Consider the following 18,864-nt stretch of genomic DNA (forward strand, 5'->3'; position numbering starts at 1 on the left):
AAAGTTCAAGATAAGAAGAAGTTTGATATTGAGAGTGTCTCCAGAGCTGCCATGGAGAGTAGCTGGCCATTACTGAACTCCCATAAAGCTTTGTGTGCAAAGAAATGCTGAATGCTGAAATTCTAGTCTTTGAACAATACGTTGTTTTCACAGCTCAAGTGAAACTCTCGTCAACTTGACTGACACACATTTTAGTTCTAGCTGAGAACAGTAAAAACAATAAAAAGAAAATAGACTGTCAGCCCACCCAAACTGTTTGACTGACATTTATAGTTTCAGAAAGCATAGTTCCTACAGAACTTAGCAGATTGCTATGTGATTTAAGGACATATGAAAAAATTATTTGTGACTGTGCCTCGGGTGGTGCTTGTAGAAAAGTATGTAAATACTGTAGAAATGCAAACAAAAAAGAATTTCCATTGATCTCATTGTGTGCTGTGAGTAAGCATATAAAGAGCTGCTTGTAGCAAGGTGTTCAGCATTGTATAAGGTAGTTTTTTTTGTTCCCTTTCACTATGACCATGCAGGTGTCTGTTTGATGGATTGTCTCTATCATCTCCTTTAGCTTCTCTGTCTACTGTAGTCTGTATTCTTCAGAAAATAATCAAAATTGCCTATTCCAGCTCATGCACACATGCTGCAACTTTTCTGTTGAGTTCTTTCCTGCCCCACTCACCCACATTTCCCTACATATGTTACTTTGCAGAACATATTTGCTTCTTATGTTGACTGAAGCATTCCCAGTTCTCCACTGACAGAAAGTATTTCATGACAAGCTATCAGATAAGAACAAAAAGTCTGAGTTTGCACTTGGCTATAGTTTTGAATAGGAATCTTGGTCTGCAAATTATTATTGCTCAGTTAAAAGCCAGTGGGGGAATATGGCAAACATGTGAGCAAACAATTGTGGGCAAAAATTGGTCTGTAAATTGTAATTTTTCTGAGATTATTCATTATGGTACCATGTCTGTAGTAGCAGGCTGATTACTACTAGAGCAGGATGGTTACACACCCTTTTGTTATGGCCTCAGATTTTTAACCCGCGATAAATGAAAGGGCTCAAAAAAGCCAGGCTATCCTTCAATCTCCTTAACCTCAATTAAAAGTGTTTCCCAATCAATTAACTGTATCCAAGATGCACTCATTGAGACTTTATATGGAGCGGCAATTTCCAAGATTTAAAGGTAAATCATCTGCATACGAATTTTTAAAAATGTACAAAGAGAAAAAGAACAATGCCAGATAGACCCTTATGGAATTTCAGATGTCATAACTGCTGATGCAGAGTAGTATTTCTCAATATTAACAAAAAAAAGTCATGAGTTTGATTTAAATTAGTTAAGAACCAAATCCTTGACTCCTTCAAAGTGTTCCAGGTGTTCTGTCTTAATGGGTTAATCATGATTGACATTGTTAAAATCAACACTTAAGTCCAGCAGAACTAAGAAAGCACAATCACCAGAATTAAAGGTCTGATGGATATTGTTCTCGTCTAGAAATAATAGGTGAATAAAAATAATGTTTTCTAGACTTTTAGCATAAAGTAGCAGTTCTGATATAGCCATTCTTAAAGAAGCAAGGAATTTTCTTCTATGAGAATGACTGTACTACTGTGTAAACACACAGGAACTATACTAAAAGCGAAACATAAATTTATAATTGTAAGAACACCAAGATCTATCAGATCAAAGTTGTCCTTAATAAACCAAGATGGAAGATCTATTGCAGAGGTGGAGGACGTCATGAGAAACCAAGACTAAGAACTGGGAAAAAGACACAGTTTGAGAATTCCACTATTGGCTGGCAAACCAAAAGATTGACTCCAAGAATTAAAATATTTGCTCCAACAGTTTTCATTGTGTTTTATTGTGACAGCTTCAAACATCCTACCTGTTCCTTTTGTGTTTTAGCCTAAAGCCCTAAGATACAACTTTTGTGTAATGTAGTTGTAATTGTAGTTGTTCTTCTGGAAGCACAGCTGTTTGAATACATTTTTGATTTAATACTTAATGGTTAGTTCTCCAACACAAAAATGTTTTAACTTTACATAAAATCCTGATTCATAATATCACACCTGATTCTCTGCTTTTTCCTTTATCCGGACAGAATACTGTCATCAAGACAAGTTAGCTTCATTGTCATCTGTGTTTCATTTTCAGCTCGGTGGGTAAATACCTGTAATCAGCAGTCTAGGACAGTAGAGCCAAAGTATACTGCAGCTTTTTTTCTTTATTAAATGAAGACCTTTTTTTTAATTAAAGATCAATTTTGAATCAGATTGTAAAACTAAAAATTCCAATCCATAATAAGTGAGCATAACACGATATAATATTGCTGAAAAAACTGAATAGTTTCTTTCAGGGCTTGATTTAATCTCATCATATCTACTGTACAGTCATTTAAATTGCATCAGTTGACTAATGCAATGTTCCACTAGAATATAATTTTTGTTTTAAAAAAAAAAGGAACAAAACTTGCTCAATACAAACACAGGAAAACAGACTATGACTGAAGGACTTGCCTACTAGATTACTGCAAGAATGTAGGTTGGCCAAACAGTGAAAGTAGAACTTGAAGGTAACAGGAATGCAAAACAAGTAATTGGGACATAATTAATTAACATAATTAACATAATTTGTCATCCATTAATCTATCCATCCACCCCCCCTCCCCCTCTCTTTTACTGCACTGTTTATTCATTCTATTTATTTTATCTCTAAGCATTTTTTGTATATCTTTACAGACCGTTTGTCAGAATACAGTTCAGTTTGTACACCTGAAAAAAATTGCAATTTGTCTTTTCCATTGGCATTCCTTCATTTCTTCAGGAATTGCTTCGAGTCTGTCCATTTATCTTTTATCACCTTTCAATTCCATCAGCTTTTTCTTTTCTCATGCAGAATCACATTTATTGTAATTCCAGTCTCATTATGGTTTCTCTCTGTTTTTCATATTTACTATGAAGTATGAACTACTGGATCTCAGAAACTGTGGTGACAGTTGAATATTTGTTCTTCTGTCTCTGTATTTTTTGAGCTACAAGCACAAAACTAGAGGTCTGTAAATTTATATCTCTGGTATTTAATTGGCGCGTAATTGCTGAGACATGGTACATGAAGTTGCTAGACTGATTATATGTTGATGTACTACAGAGGAAGCCACAAAGAAAAGACAACAGGGTTACTTCCCATCGTAAACTGCATTTTCAGGTTTATCTGTGCTTGCTGTCATTTTCATAGTGACTTATGAAACTATTTAAAAAGGTTTCTCTTTTAAATCCGTATTGCTCTCTTAAAGACCCACATGATAAATGTAATTCTTGGTTCTTCAAAGAGGTCCTTGGGGATTTTTTGTTAAATTGTCAGTAGAATTGTTGAAGTTACAGAGGACAGACATGAAGCGCTTTAATGTTGAGTCAGCTGAATTCCTGTGGGAGTCTTTGTTAAGAAAAAAAAAACTGAACATGGAACTCACCACTGAAGGTGCCCTGTTTTTATAGTCTTCTCAGTTGCTTCAAATCCATTGAAATCAATTAAGTCTTTTCTAAAGCTTCTTCAACATCACAGGATGGTCACTGCTCTTATACACAAACCCTTTAATATTGATTTTATTTTTTCTTTTCAGGTACTAATGAATAAATATAACACATAGAAATTTACATTTACAACATTTGAAATGCATTCAAATCTATGAATTACATTTAGCCCTATTTTTAAATTCTTTACATTCTTTTATATCAGACTCCTTTAATTTGGATGATGTTCTGCTTTTGGAGTTTAAGTTCCTCATAATGTATCATGCACTGTGTGACGCAGGCAGGATTGCACGACCCAGAAGGCAAAACTAAACTCAAACCTCAGCTTTATTGCTGGACTGAAACGAATACAAAAACTTAACTGGAAAGAACAGGAACTAAACAAGCAGGCAGAACTCACAGGAGGAGAATGAAGAGGAGTGCAATGCCAGACAGAGGGAGACACAGACACTAAATACACAAGGAAATCAGGGCAAAGAGGAAAAACCTGAGACACACAGCTGGCAACAGTCTAATAGATGGGACAAGCTGAGCATGACCCCAGGAACAGAGGGAGCGAGAGAGCAATGGACCAGAGAGGGCAAGGGGCGAGAAAGAGACACACAGACAACTCGACAAACACAAAGAGAAGACAGGACAGAGTTCTGTCCTCAACCCAACAGAACACCTTTGGGATGAACAAGTGCGGAGACTGTGAACGAGGCTCTCTCGTCCAACATCGGTGTCTGACCTCACAAATGTGCTTCTGATACAATGATCAGAAATTTCCATCTTACCTAACAAAAAAAGATGTTACTTCAAAGGCCAAATTGCATTATATTTCTTCACGTCAATATACAGGCCACAAGAAGGGGTGACGTGGGACGTAAGTGGCCCCTGGTGGAAAATATTTAAATAGCCACACTAAGCATTTGTGACCATTTTTGTGGAGATTTTTTGTTAGGAATTTTTTGTAGTCATTTTTAAAGCAACAGTTTTATAAGATTTTTATCTGTCAAATAATGATTTCGATTGGCTTTCATGGATTCTTTTATCCAGAGCAGTTTACAATTGGAAATGTAACCATGAAAGATGAATCCCTAGGGACAATACACAATAGAGATGATGAGCGTTTAATGACTCTAAGTTGAATAAAGAGGCAGACTCAATTTGTGTTTTTGTTATTCAAACCAATAAATTGAAAACCCAAAGGTATCTTGTTAACTATATTGTTGAATTAGCCTAAAAGAAAACATTCTCAAAAAAGGCTTGTCATATGTCTTAATTCATCTAGCTCATGTTAGTGTTCAATTATCTCAGTTATCCACAGTTTGTCTTCATTCAAGTTGAGGATATTTAAAGTATTCAAGTAAAGTGGTGGAGGGAAAGGGGGGGTGGGGTGACTTAGTGTTGTTAAATATGAAATTGACAAACAATAGTAAAATGAAGTGGCTATTCACTGAAAGAGGAAGTAAAGAATATCAGTAGAGAAAGATGGGATAAGATGAGACTTACAAAGAAGGTTTTAGTCAGACGAATGAACATTAGTTAATTCAAGCTGAGCACCGGGAATCACAGCACATACTGCAGATACTTATTTTCTTACTTTTTATTTTAATTAAAAAACATAATTTTTATATCTTACATAGTCATTCCAGGTGAATTGCAATACATCATGCCAATTTTTGCTTTAATTTTGATTATTATGGATTATACTTCATGGAAATCATAAATTCGGTATCCCCAGTTGGTAGAATATTTAAATTCTGTTTTTACTAACAGTGTAAATACAGTGTTTATTGGTCAGTGCACACTATCGCACTCATGGGCAAGACTGCTGATGTGACAGTTGATCAGATGATGATCAATGACATGCTCCACAAGGAGAGTATGGCACATTGTGCTTTATCAAAGGGTTGAATATGAGAAAGAAAGTGTAGTAGAAAAAGGTGCACTCGCAACTGGGATGGCCACAGTTGTGGTTCGATCATCAAGAAAATATAATTCCTGAACTTGTGAGAGCCTCACAGAGACTCAGGCTTGTGTCATCACATCAAGCGTCATCATCCAAAAACATCTTCATAAAAGGAACTACAACTGTTGCATTCCTAATATCAAGCCAGCCATGAACCAGAGGCAATATTAGCAATGTCTTACCTGGGTTAGGAGAACAAGAACTGAGCTTTTGCTATGAAGGAGGTTCTCAGATAAAAGTCATCTTTGCCTCTCATTTTGAAATGAAGATCATAAGTTTGGATGACGAGTGGAAGGACACAAATTTAAAGATGTTGGAAGTCCAGTGTGCAGTTTCTGCAGCCAGTAATGATTCAGAGTGACATGCCATCTGCTTTTGTAAGGTGGTGTCCAAAGTCAACAAATCTGTCTACCAGGAAATTATGGAGTGTTTCAAGCTTGCATGTGTTGACAAGCTTTATGGAGGTGCTGATTTCCTTTTCCCAAAGCACATGTCCACTGTTCCAAAACTACTACTAAATGGTTTGATGACCATCTTATTATTGTGGGTTAGAAACATCTGGAAGCCCCACCTCAGTGTTTAACTCTACTTTTTAGAAGTTCTTTTCATGATTGGTCTTAGAAAATATTTTGTGATTTGAGATGCTTCTGATTTTCATGAGCTATAATCATGAAAAAGATATAAAATAGTTTGAATGAATACAAAATCTTTAGATAATTTAGATATGGTTGTCAGATCTGGATAAGGGTCAGCTAATGCTAGTTTGCCCATAATTCACTGTGATAACAAATGGGAAACTAATGCTGGCTATTGAAAATGGGCATAAAAAGAATGCACTAATTGGACAAAGCTAAACTGAACAACTGTTTCCAAGCACTGTTTTTTTTTTACCATGGACGACCGTGGCTCAGGGGGGTTGGGAAGCGTATCTGTAACTGCAAGGTCGCCGGTTCGATCCCTGGGCTCTCTGTCCTGGTCGTTGTGTCCTTGGGCAAGACACTTTACCCTACTGCCTACTGGTGTTCGCCAGAGCTTGCCTCCACCAGTGTGTGAATGCCAGAGTGAATGAATAGTGGCATTGTAAAGCGCTTTGGGTGCCTTGAAAAGTGCTATATAAATCCAATCCATTATTATTATTATTATTACTAAATCCAAAGTTGTTTTAAAAGCAAATCGTGTCACTTGGCAGCCTCTGGACAGTGGCTCTGGACATGTATTTTGGGCTGTTATTTTAAAAGATGATCTTTAACTGTATCTTTTAACTGTAATAAACAAAACAAAACAAAAATCTACATGTACAAAATCACCAGTCAGATCTGCTGACATTGCTTAGACATTGATGACATTGGTTAAAAAAACATCTTAATAGGCTTTTTTTGCCCTGTGAATATATTTACCATCAGCTGAGCTGTTGTGGAATCCTTTGATGGGTTTAAATTCAGGAGTCTTTGAGTTTCAAGTCTCTCCAGTCTAATATTGTGAATACTGAACAAAAAAATGCAAATCTCTTACTACAGTGGTGTGAAAAAGTGTTTGCCCCCTCCCTGATTTCCTATTTTTTTGTGTGTTTGTCACACTTAAATGTTTTGGATCATTAAACAAATTTAAATATTAGACAAAGATAGAAAAAGTGAACACAAAATGTATTTTCTAAATGAAGGTGCTTGTTAAGGGGGAAAAAAAATCCAAACCTACGTGAAAAAGCGATTGCCTCCTAAACCTAATAACTAGTTGGGCTACCCTTAGCAACTGCAATCAAGCATTTGCGATAACTTTAGCAGCACTGTGGAGGAATTTTGACCCACTTTGCAAATTTGTTGTAATTCAGCCACATTGGGTTTTCGAGCATGAACTGCCTTTTTAAGGTCATGCCACAGCATCTCAATGGGATTCAGCTCAGAACTTTCACTAGGCCAGTTCAAAGTCTTTATTTTGTTTTTCTCGTCATTTAGAAGTGAATTTGCTGGTCTATTTTGGATCATTGTCCTGCAGCAGAACCTAAGTGTGCTTCAGCTTGAGGTCACCAACAGATGGACTGACATTCTCCTTTAGGATGTTTTTGTATACAGCAGAATTCATGGTTTCAATTACTATAGCAAGTCTTCCAGGTCCTGAGGTAGCAAAAAAGCCCCAGAACATCACACAACCACCACCATATTTTACTGTTGGTATGATGTTTATTCATGATTTTTGGCAAATATGAGATGAGCATTGATGTTTCTTTTGCTCGTCACTGGTTTTCTCCTAAAGCCTCTCATATATGTCATTTTCGCCCAGTCGCTTTCTTATTGCTGAATCATGAAGTCTGACCTTAACTGCGAAATGTGAAGCCTGCAATTCTTTCATGTTGTTTTGGGTTCTCTTGTGACTGCCTGGATGAGTTGTCAATGTGTTCTTGGAGTAATTTTGGTAGGCCGGTCACTCCTGGGAAAGTTCACCATCTTTGTTTTCTCCATTTGCGTATAGTCGCTCTCACCGTGGCCCGCTGGAGTCCCACAGCTTTAGAAATAGCTTTGTAACCTTTTCCAGTGACTTTGTTTCTCAGGTGTTTCTTTAAATTGTGGTGTGAAATGTTGTTTTTTGAGATCTTCTAGCTTGCTTTACTTTCTCAGACAGGTTCTATTTAAACGATTTCTTGAGTAAACAGGTCTGGCAGTATTTAGGCCTTAGTGTGTTTAGTAAAAGTGAACTCAGCTTTCAAAAAAAATATGGTTAGTCACAGTTAATTCATTTAACAAGAGCAGCAATTACTTTTTCACATAAGACCAGGTAAGTTTGGGTAGCTTTTCTCCTGTAATCAATGAAACCATCATTTAAAAACTGCATTTACTCTGCACTGTAATGTAAATTTGTGGTCAATGATCTGAAGCATGTAAATATAACAAACATGCAAAAAACCCTAGGAAATCAGGAAGGGGGCAAACACCTTTTCACGCCACAGTATAAGGGAAAGTTCCCCTAATAATACATTTTACATTTGAGTTTCTCACATTTGACTCAGTTTCGGGTCCAGCCTCAAGTGCCCATTGAGGAGCAGCAGTTTTTTCCCAGTTTTTAAAATGATTTTAGCCCCTGAGGTTGGCACTTTCTGATGTAAAATGGTAACTGCACAGAAGTTTAATCTGTGTAAGTCCAGGGTTTAGGCATACTAGAGTTACAGTCTACAGTGTAGAACAGGAGGAACGTGAAGATGACATATCCCCGCGGCCTGTCTGCCCTCGACGGACAATGTTTCGCTCCGATCAGCAGATCAAGACCTGATCACTTTACATAGGGATGCATTGTAACCTCTGTAACTACACACACGTGTACACACCTACAGAATAGCTGGGGTTCAGGTCAGAAGCAGATATGCTGGAGTCTGCTGCCCATCATAGCTGCATTGATTTCCTTTCTCCTGCGTCAGGCTGTCTTGTCAACAGACTCCTCTAGATGAATTATTCACAGGACAGCCCTGCCAGGATCTGTAAATAAATACTTAACTAATATTGGCCTCTACAACCCACAGTGCTCAGCTTACTGTGAGGGGGGCTTTGAAGGAAAATGAAGACAGCAACACAAAATTGGCCCTGAAGATAAGTTTTCATCCATCCTTGTTGGAATCTGTTAAGTGTTTAATCGCTGGCTTATTTGTGGTGATCTCAAACCGCAATAGTGTTTCCTCCCCTGATGCTGTATAATCAGAGTCTTGGTAGAATTGATTACATGTATAGTGCTAATTAAATTATTAAGTCAAACAAACTGTAGCTTTGTTATACTGTTGTTTTTTACATCTCAATAGACTGCGCGAAAACTATTTTTCACATTAAAGGGAAACAACAGATAACAAATTATATTTCCTCGTCTTGCTGATCTTTCATAATTAGCAAGAGTTCGTAATGCTGATGAAATGTAACTTTGAAGGAAGCATTCCATCTAATGCAAGTTATTTTTAATATTTAGAAGAAGAAAAAACAAAAGTGTGACACATGTTTTCACACTCGAGGCACAAATCACTCTTCTTCACACTGTTCTTCACGCAATACTCAGTGGAGAAATGACCATATGGAGCAAAGTGTTAAACAACATTCACAGGCTTCTGTCTGTTCATCAGCCTTCACACAGTGTGTATACCAAAGCAAAACCCACCTTGAGGCATTTTTGATGCTGTATCAAGCAAAAACAATATAGCAGGAAAAGAGCATCATTAGACTGGCTGTAGAGTAGCTCTAATTACACTAATGGGCTCTCTTGAAATGTATCTCTCCCTATTTTTAGGTGTGTCTACAGTAAAATCCTCTTAGGAGCTTTGTGCAGCATATACAATAATAGTACACGCGATAATGATTAAATAGTGCCCTAACATAGACATTATTAAATAAAGCCCATTTCTTGACTACTTCAGAGCAAGCAGAGATGCTTCGCTCCAGTGGCTTTGTTACCAGTTCACAGAACAGCCACCTTTAGAGGCAGATCTCTGATAAGGCCTGGCAAGATGTCAGAAACCCATGATGTCTTTTTTTCAGATGTCTGACTCCTTAACCCAAAATGTTCACCAGTCTTCCTATCTTGACACTCTGTACACTTGTGTATTTTGTCTACAGCCATGTAACGTTTTCTTCCACTTTCCCATAACTTCCTTTTATTCCAGTTTTATAGATTTTAGACTTCTGGACCACAAAAAGTGCTAAAGTTTTAAAACTTTAAATTGCTTTCTTTTGTTACAGACAATAGAAGTAGTACAGGAACAATGAAGAAATGCAGTACACAGTCAGCCATCATGGAGAACCCAGAAATCTACTTCACACCAGTACAATCGTCCTCATTTTGTGGCTTTTTATCTGAGTAATATGTAATACATAGTAAAATGACTGTGTTAGATTGTAGATTGTTTTAAAAAGGGGGGTGTGCAGTCATGTTATGATTGCCACGCTTCATAGGTTTAATCTTGCAGTGTGAAGCAGCAGGTCTTAACCCCGATTTGTGACCGTCTTTCATTTTATGAGCTTTGGATTAAAACATCTGCCATGTGGTGTATGCTACACATAACGAGGTTTGTAATAAGATCAGCCTGCGTGACACTGGGATCACAGCTATTTCTCTGTTACAAAGCCTCTTTCCTCTTTTAGACTTTCATCTGAGCAGACAGATTTTTTTCTCTGTATGGATTTGGTGGACTGACAGAAGCAAAGGAGTCTTTTTCTTTCTGTCTTCTCAGTGTGCCACTCTCTCTCTCAGCGTCAAGCTTAACCATTTTGTAAATGACATGTTAGAAAAGCATTGTATTGTCAGTAACATTTTTTTTGTTAGTGCAGCTGTGTACACTCCCTTCATGATGAATCAACTAAAAGTATCGTTTTTAGGATTCAAGTCAGTTTTTCGCCTCTCTATTGTGTTTAAACTTTGTAAGACTGCTGGCTTGACTGCATTTGTGCTGATACTGTATTGCTTTCAGCGAATGACCAGTGTGAACTTTCTTTTATGGCTTTGTTATGTGTGTGCACATTTGCGTTTAACAACAGATAAAAACAGATATAACAAGACGCATTTTTCCTTTATGGCTAACAGTTGACAACAGACCTCCTGCTGAGATTTTAAGAAACTGGAACGATGACTCAAAACTTACTTTAATCGCTTTACACAGCATGAAGAGATTGTGTATGTGTTTTAATGTTTCTGTGTTGTAACTCACTGAGGATTTTGCTCCTTGTATATACCAAAGAAGCATAGATAATTTTTACCACAGTGTTGTCATGTCTTTGTGACTCATTGAGGTAAAATCCCAGTCACACAGACCAGGTGGCCAGTTGGTGACCTCTGACAATATCTGGTTTGTATGGTTGGCCAGGTTGGTGATTGAGAAGATTGTTCGGCATCAAAATAAAGGTTGCCTTTCAAAATGTGTAGGTTGCAGTAGTCCAACTGGTCAAGGAATACACGTTTCTCTACTGATTGAAGGTTTCCAGTCTCTAGGCCTATGTGACTGAAGCCTAACAAAGTACATTTTAACCCTTTATAATGAAATCTATACTGTGCAGTATGGCCAATTTGTGTCTTTATGTCAATTCCAAATAAGAAGTTGGAGTTCATTGCTGTTCTCTATGTAATGCAAAAGCATACATTCCTCACTGAGAAACTGAGACACTACCTCAGTGCCTGTGAAGGTAAGTTCCTTAGCAGTATGCTGGACTACACATTATCTCAAGAGCTCATATAGTCCTCTGATGCAACAACAATAACCTGAGATACATTTATTCCTTTTTGATGGAGAAGGGAAAAAGGGACTAACAAGTAAACGTATCTGTTAGTAAAGAGGAAAAGTCTGTGTGCAAAAAGTTATAGAGCAAATTTGTTCAGAAAGGATAGCAGCATGTCTACAAGTGAGAATGGCAAGTGAATGCTTTTCATTCAGCATGACGTCAAAAAAATTTAAATTTTTGTAGGCCTAAGGTATTTCTGTCAAGTTGTCTAAAAGTTAAACATTTTGTTGCCCAGTGTTAAAACATACAGGGAGCTGAAAAACAGTGACGATACAAAGACAGAAACAAAGTCTGGAAAAGAGAGAGATATAATTGCTCTGGGGGATTGTATCCGCATTCAGCCACTACTGGGGAGATTGGTGACATCCACCATATTGATTAGTGCATTTAATGCTAACACACACACACACACACACACACACACACACACACACACACACACATCCATGCTGGGATAGCACAATGTGATTCCATAGCCACTCTCCCAGTTCCAAACCTGATATGCTTTAGCTAATTCTACACTTCTTTTCTACTTCTTTCTTCTACTGATATGTTTCTCTGTGTCTTCTTTACTTTACACTTTCTTTCTAACTGTATGTTCTGTACAGCTGGTCTCAAGGTGACATAGAGAAAAACCTGTTAAAAAGAAACTTTCAAGTTCATCAAATTGTATTTAAGTCAGTTGCTGGAACGTAAAATCCGTGCGTGGACATTACACATGACTTATTTAGCTGTTTTGAAATGAGGCATAATGTGGGAGGAGTCAGTCTGCCTGAGAAACCAAAAGACACTGAAAGCTCATATTGTAACAATCTGTTTATCACAAAGGCAACCCACCCTAAAGTGTTCCCTACTTTACCCTCTTAAATAATTTATGCATCATTCAGTAAGACTTCAACCAAAGTTGTTACAGTATGCAGCAGCACACTGTATGAATTGAGGAGTGGACCCAAAATCTAGACACAAAGGAACATGAGACTAAACTTGAATATTAACAAAAGGCAAGCCTTTTAATATGGCTAAAAGGTGGGGAAACAAAAGGCACATGCACACTGGGGAGAAACTAACTAGAACTAAACTGGGAAAACTGAATGCTGAAGACAAAGAGCAAAACCTTGAATGTGGAAAATCCTGGCGACATGGAAACATGTCTCCTGACAAAGACTGAATGAGAAAACACAAACTAAATACACACAGGAGGATAATGAGGGAATGGGGAACAGGTGGGAACATAGCTGGGACAAATCAGACCTAACAAGACAAGGGGAAGCAAAACTAGACACAATGCACATAGGGCAAGGACTTTCACAATAAAACAGGAAACAGAATGTAATGCAGACATGACAACACGAACTTGATAACATAAGCAGTGTTGGTCAAGTTACTTGAAAAAAGTAATCGGTAACTAATTACTGATTACTTCCCCCAAAAAGTAATCCCGTTACTTTACTGATTACTTATTTTCAAAAGTAATTAATTACTTGGTTACTTTTTAAAAACACGATTTACAATCTGAAGAGGTGATAAAGCGATAGATCTTTCAGCCCAATTCTACTTTTTCTACATAATCCATCATACAAAATGTAATCAAATGGAAAAGTCTCTTTTTTTAACTTGTTTTATCAGTTTTAATCTTTTAACTTTATGCATCAAGCAAAAATTTAATTATATGCAACATTCTCTGACTTGAATAAATTAGTTTAACATTTAAACCTATTTTCTACACATTCCAGCACATAAAATAAAATATTTTTTGTGTTTACACTCACTCTCACAGCAGAAAATAAATAAAGTCAAAGACTCAGCGGTCCTGTTGCACTATTTTCACCTGACACTAGCAAAACTAGTGTCTGTCCGTCAGAGGATAGACTTTAAAGTTCTGATGCTGGCCTATAAAGCTCTGAATGGTTTAGGACCAAAATACATCAATGACCTCCTGACCCAGTATGAACCATCCAGATCCCTCAGGTCATCTGGATCCGGTCTTTTATCAGTTCCCAGAGTCAGAACCAGACACGGAGAAGCTGCATTCAGCTTTTATGCTCCTTATATCTGGAACAAACTCCCAGAAAGCCTCAGATCAGCTGAAACACTCAGTTTATTTAAATCCAGGTTGAAGACTCACCTGTTCTCAGCTGCATTTGAATAAAGCACCAAATCCACACTTTAAGCTTAAATTTCAAAACTTACATTAACTACTGATTTTATCTACTGTTCTGATTTTATCTGTTTTGATTTTATATACTGTTGTTTGTTTGTTTGTTTGTTTGTTTGTTTGTTAATTAGTTAGTTAGTTTATTTGCTTGTTTTAATCAATTTTAAATAGTGCTGTCAATAGATTAAAAAAAATTAACTAACTAATCTCACAATTTTCTGTTATTAATTGCGATTAATCTCAATTACTTTATTAATAGCCTGGCTCCAATTACATTTTTTTTATTCTTTATATTTTAAGATTGTAACAGACATTTATGCAACACAATGAAGTAAATGCAGAATAAACACAAAGAATGTATGCTGAAATTCAAAGAGAATTTTAATAGTTTTCATCAATCTTTAACACAGTGAAAACTTACAAAAAACCTTTAAGGCCATCAACAGTGACTGAACCCAGGCCTACAGGTTAAAGTGAATATCATAACAATAAAGGGTGCACAAAACTCAGTATTTAAAACACAAAAAGACACAGCTGAAAACCCAGAATGTTGAACATTTTTCACTTCAAAGGAGCAATCTGGATTAGTCCTTCTTTGCACTCAGCCAGTTACTGAGGCAGACTATTCTGTTTACATTGTCTGATGACAAAGAAGCACGCTTCTTTTGAATGATGTGACCTGAGAGTGAGAATAATCTCTCACAAGGCACTGTGGTTGCAGGGGTTGACAGGTACTTGCGTGCAATAGGTGCCAGCCTGGCATGTGCTCCTTCTCTCTTTAACCACCACTGTAGTGGACACTCTCCTATGTCAATTTTGGGCTCTGCTTTGTACAGATTCAGACAGCAGTCTATAGCATCTTCCTCTTCCTCTGTATCTGAATCAGGAGAACCCAGCAAGCAGATGGACATCTTGCTCTTCTTTGGTGAGGGTTCCTCTGTTGTCTGAGCAGATGGTTGGTGTGCATCCGTCTCTGACATCAGAAGGTCATGTACTGATGCCCACACCTCTCTTCTTTCATCTTTGGAAAGGCATTTAAGATCTTTAAACCTGGGATCAAGGGCAGTAGCAATCTTCAGCCATGTGAGATTGCTGCTGTCCCTCCGCTGAGCTAGGTCTGTGGTAAAAATCTTCTTAAACCTCAAAACGTAGACTGGGTCATCATCTGAGGGCTCCATAATCCTGAACAAATGACACAAGGCTGGCAACACCATGGAACAAGAGACATACCGCTCTCCTCCCAGCAGTTCGGTAACATATCTGCAATAGAAAGATCAAGTCTGTATTTTTCTATTAATCACACAGAGACAAACATAAAAACTACATATGAAAATACACAGAGAGGTGGAGGTGGAGAACATACTTGAAAACAAAGCTAGAATGCAAAGATAGACACACAATCATGAGAAACAAAATGTATTTACCTGCAAGGTTCCAGTAGTTCCTCCAGCTTTTGCAGTCTGTCAAGCTCCTGGTCAGTCAACATAGTCACCTTGCTGTTTTGTTGAGTCAGGATGGTGGTCAGCCCAAATTTGTTTCTCTGGATCCGCTTGATCATCTCTAGGGTGGAGTTCCATCTTGTTGGAACGTCCTGAACAAGCGGTTCTGTTTGATGTCCATGTGCAGCTTCCTGTGCCTTTAATTCCTGAGCGTTTGCTGGACTTTTCCATTCGTTTGCAACATTCAGAAAATGGTCAGCACACGCCTCAGCATAGTGTCTCTCTTCAGTTTTACTCACTGTTAGTGCAAACGATTGCATAGTCCAGTCGTTATCAATAAAATGCGCCATGACCCCCAAGTAATTATCGTTGTTCACCGAAGTCCAGTGGTCTCCGGTGAGAGCGACATTCCTTACTTGCACAAGCTTGCTGGACTGCTGAGCCCTCTGGTCCCCATACAAAGTGTGCAGTCTCGACACAATGGTTCCTCTCGAGGGCAGATTGTAACACTCATCTCCTGATGCAGCACGAATGACTTCTCTCAGTCCATCATCTTCTACTATGCTAACTGGTCGGCAGTTTTTAGCTATCCAAACAACCAAGGAATTGGTTACCTTTTCTCTCACATTTTTTGTTATTCGTCCACAAGCACCATACTCCTGAAGCGTAGACTGGCGAGGTCCCGTAGAGGTGGATTCAGTTGGGTGTTTTGCTCTCAGGTGATACGCCAGTGATGAACTGCTTCTGTGGTACTTGAATTCAGCGTTGCAAATTGTGCATCTTACTCTCGTTTTGTCCAACAAGCCATCAGGCAACTTCTTAAAGAGAAACTTTCCACCCAAAAGTCCGCCCTCGTCCATGCTTGCGTGTGTTAGCTAGTGTTAGCTAGATAGTAGCATGGTGTCACTTCTTCTTCTAATCATTTCTGTCAGGCCAAACGCCAGCATAGCACACTGTTGCCCCCTCCTCCAGAGGTGCTCATGAATTTAAAGGTCTTAGATTACACGAAATTAATAAAAAAACAAAATCAGCGTTAAATTTTTTTAATGCATTAAACATTTCGCGTTGATCTTAACAATTAACGCAATAATTTTGACAGCACTAATTTTAAATCATGCTTTTTATTTGTTCTTGTTTCTAATGTCTCTGTAAAGCACTTTGAATCACCTTGTTGTTGAATTGTGCTATACAAATAAACTTGCCTTGCCTTGCCTGTAAAGCAGGACTGCGGGAGGCGGAGGTTTACCCTGGTGCAGGTGTGCCACGGTCAGTTGAAGAATCCGCGACTTTCTCTGTGAGTTTCCCATTACGTCGTTGCGCACTCGGTGCTTGCTTGGAAGTTTAGGGTTTTTTTTCGCTGTAAAAAGAAGTTTTCTTCCCACGCACGAAGGACACTAATGTTTTTGTCACTTTTTATGGAATCAAACTCAAAGTAAGGTCAGTACTTCCACGCTTTAAACGCTGCACACTCATACTCTCTCCCACAATCGATATGTGATCCATTGTTGATCTGCACACAGCTGTTGTCACTAACGGCGCACTCGCTTACGTCACTGTCGTGAGACATTCTCGCAAAAAATCACGGTTTTAGTAACGCAGTAACGCAGCGTTCCTACGGGAAAGTAACGGTAATCTAATTACCGTTTTTGCAATAGTAATCCCTTACTTTACTCGTTACTTGAAAAAAGTAATCAGGTTACAGTAACGCGTTACAAGTAACGCGTTACTGCCCATCTCTGAACATAAGACAAACAAACATGAAACACATAAAGTTAAACTTAGATATAGTGGAAGAAAACACAAGGGGAATCTAATAAACAAATGAATTTAACTAACCTAACAAACTTAAACATAAACATTGACATCCAAATAAACTAAAACTTAAAACGCTGGGTCAACAGACCCGGGAATGTGACAAAAGTGGCCTTAAACTCATTGGGAAAGTGAAGTCCCAAACCCAGGATCTGAGCACTGTTTTCCCCCAAACTTCACTACAGTCACACCCTGCTGGCCATCAGAAAGAATGCAGGGTTTGGCTTAACTTTTCAAACTTAAAATGCATTCATCTTTTACACCGAGATGCAGGGACTAGATTGCCCTTAACAGTACAGGTATTTTATTTGTAGACAGCAGCAACTTACTACATTACTTTGTATTATTAAAATGTATAATTGTGTGCTGAGTCAATTAAATAGATTCGGTTTATTGAGATAATTTTGTATATCCATGTACTCATAAAATTACTTATATTTTAAACACTTAAATAAAAAATATTATCAAGAAAAATATCCAGATGTGCTTCCCGGAGACATAAAAATAAGACTATGAGCATTGCTTTTCTTTCATTTAATATTTACATATTTTATCCGTGTAGTAGGATTGAATTATTATTTAAAAAAACCAAACAGATGAAAAATTAACCTTTATGTGGCCACAAGTCCACAATCACTGGCTGGTGACAATTAGCTGAAGTTAACACAAGCAAAATAAGTGGTTTGGAGAAGATGAGGAAGGACAACAGACATCACGTTAATTGACCAGGGGAAAACTGAGGCCATAAATCTACAAAGGCCAATGTGGGAAATGGGTAACACGAGGGTGCATCAGAGACAAATCAAGGAATAATAAGATAAAGGAAGCAAAGCAAAACATAAGACACAAGGGACAACCCACCATATGTGGCAAATGGTTATTAAGTGAGGCTGAGCTTTTAAGGTCCATTGCTTTTAAGGGTGCACAAGCTGATCCAAAAACTTGAACCATGAAGCAAAACTAGTGTCAAACATGTTCTCGTGTGTTGTATTTTCCCTGCTTTTGTTTAAAAATCCAACAAGTGCAAATTATCTTTATTTCCTAAAAGACCAATCATGTAGTCCAGTCATGATGAGGACAAGCATGCCGAACATCTGAACAGCGGAAGACGTTTGAAGTTATTCACTGTAACATTTGTGTGTAGCTGGCAATGAAAATCACATGAATGCTAATGTTATGATATCTGATCTTGAGCTATTTTGTGAGCATCAAGTGAAGTCTGCAATATGACTAAGTTAGGGGTCAGGCACCTGACTCTACTTTGCAGCCGAATTCATATTGACTCAGCTGTCACTGTGACATACAGACCTCTCATGCATTTGTTATGCAGATGTCAGGACCCTTGCTCACAGTATGACTGCCTCTTTCCTCTCTGCCTCCCTGGTTTGGTGAACCCTCCTCCTATATTAATGACATGTTGATAAAGAGCTCTCCCATTACACCCACACCCATCTTTAACCTTGATGCTGATCTGTGTTTGTGTGCGTCTGCCCTCTGTCATCACTCTTCTATTATTTACCACGCGTCTCTGTCTGGGAAGGGCTTGTGTGTGAGGCTAGCAATCGCTTCTAGGTAAACAACCACTGCCAATGACACGAATGACCCTCACACACACACAAACGCACACACACACATACCTTACTAACCTCATCCCTTCTCTGACCACATCTCATTTCAGATCGATATGTTTTAAGCGAGGCCTAAAACAAACTTTGCTTGCATGGCTGCTG

At 38.0% G+C, this 18,864-nt stretch overlaps 2 protein-coding genes across 2 annotated transcripts in view; one reads left to right on the top strand and one right to left on the bottom strand.

Annotated features, from left to right (window-relative positions):
- The window catches only part of LOC146692277 (exostosin-1), a 371,232-nt gene that overhangs the window by 161,453 nt on the left and 190,915 nt on the right, over positions 1 to 18,864 (top strand). The gene's annotated exons all lie outside the window — the stretch shown is intronic.
- Positions 14,060 to 16,229, bottom strand: LOC146692279 (E3 SUMO-protein ligase ZBED1-like). Its single transcript, XM_085432339.1, has 2 exons — positions 15,308 to 16,229; positions 14,060 to 15,143 (listed from the first exon to the last, which is right to left on the bottom strand). The coding sequence occupies exons 1-2, from the start codon at positions 16,180 to 16,182 to the stop codon at positions 14,468 to 14,470; spliced, it is 1,551 nt and encodes a 516-aa protein (XP_085288465.1). The 5' UTR covers positions 16,183 to 16,229; the 3' UTR covers positions 14,060 to 14,467.

The sequence above is a fragment of the Copadichromis virginalis genome, linkage group LG15, assembly GCF_057382275.1.
Source record: "Copadichromis virginalis isolate Kocher_CV1m ecotype Utaka linkage group LG15, C_Virginalis_male_GT1.1, whole genome shotgun sequence".
Lineage (NCBI taxonomy): Eukaryota > Metazoa > Chordata > Actinopteri > Cichliformes > Cichlidae > Copadichromis > Copadichromis virginalis.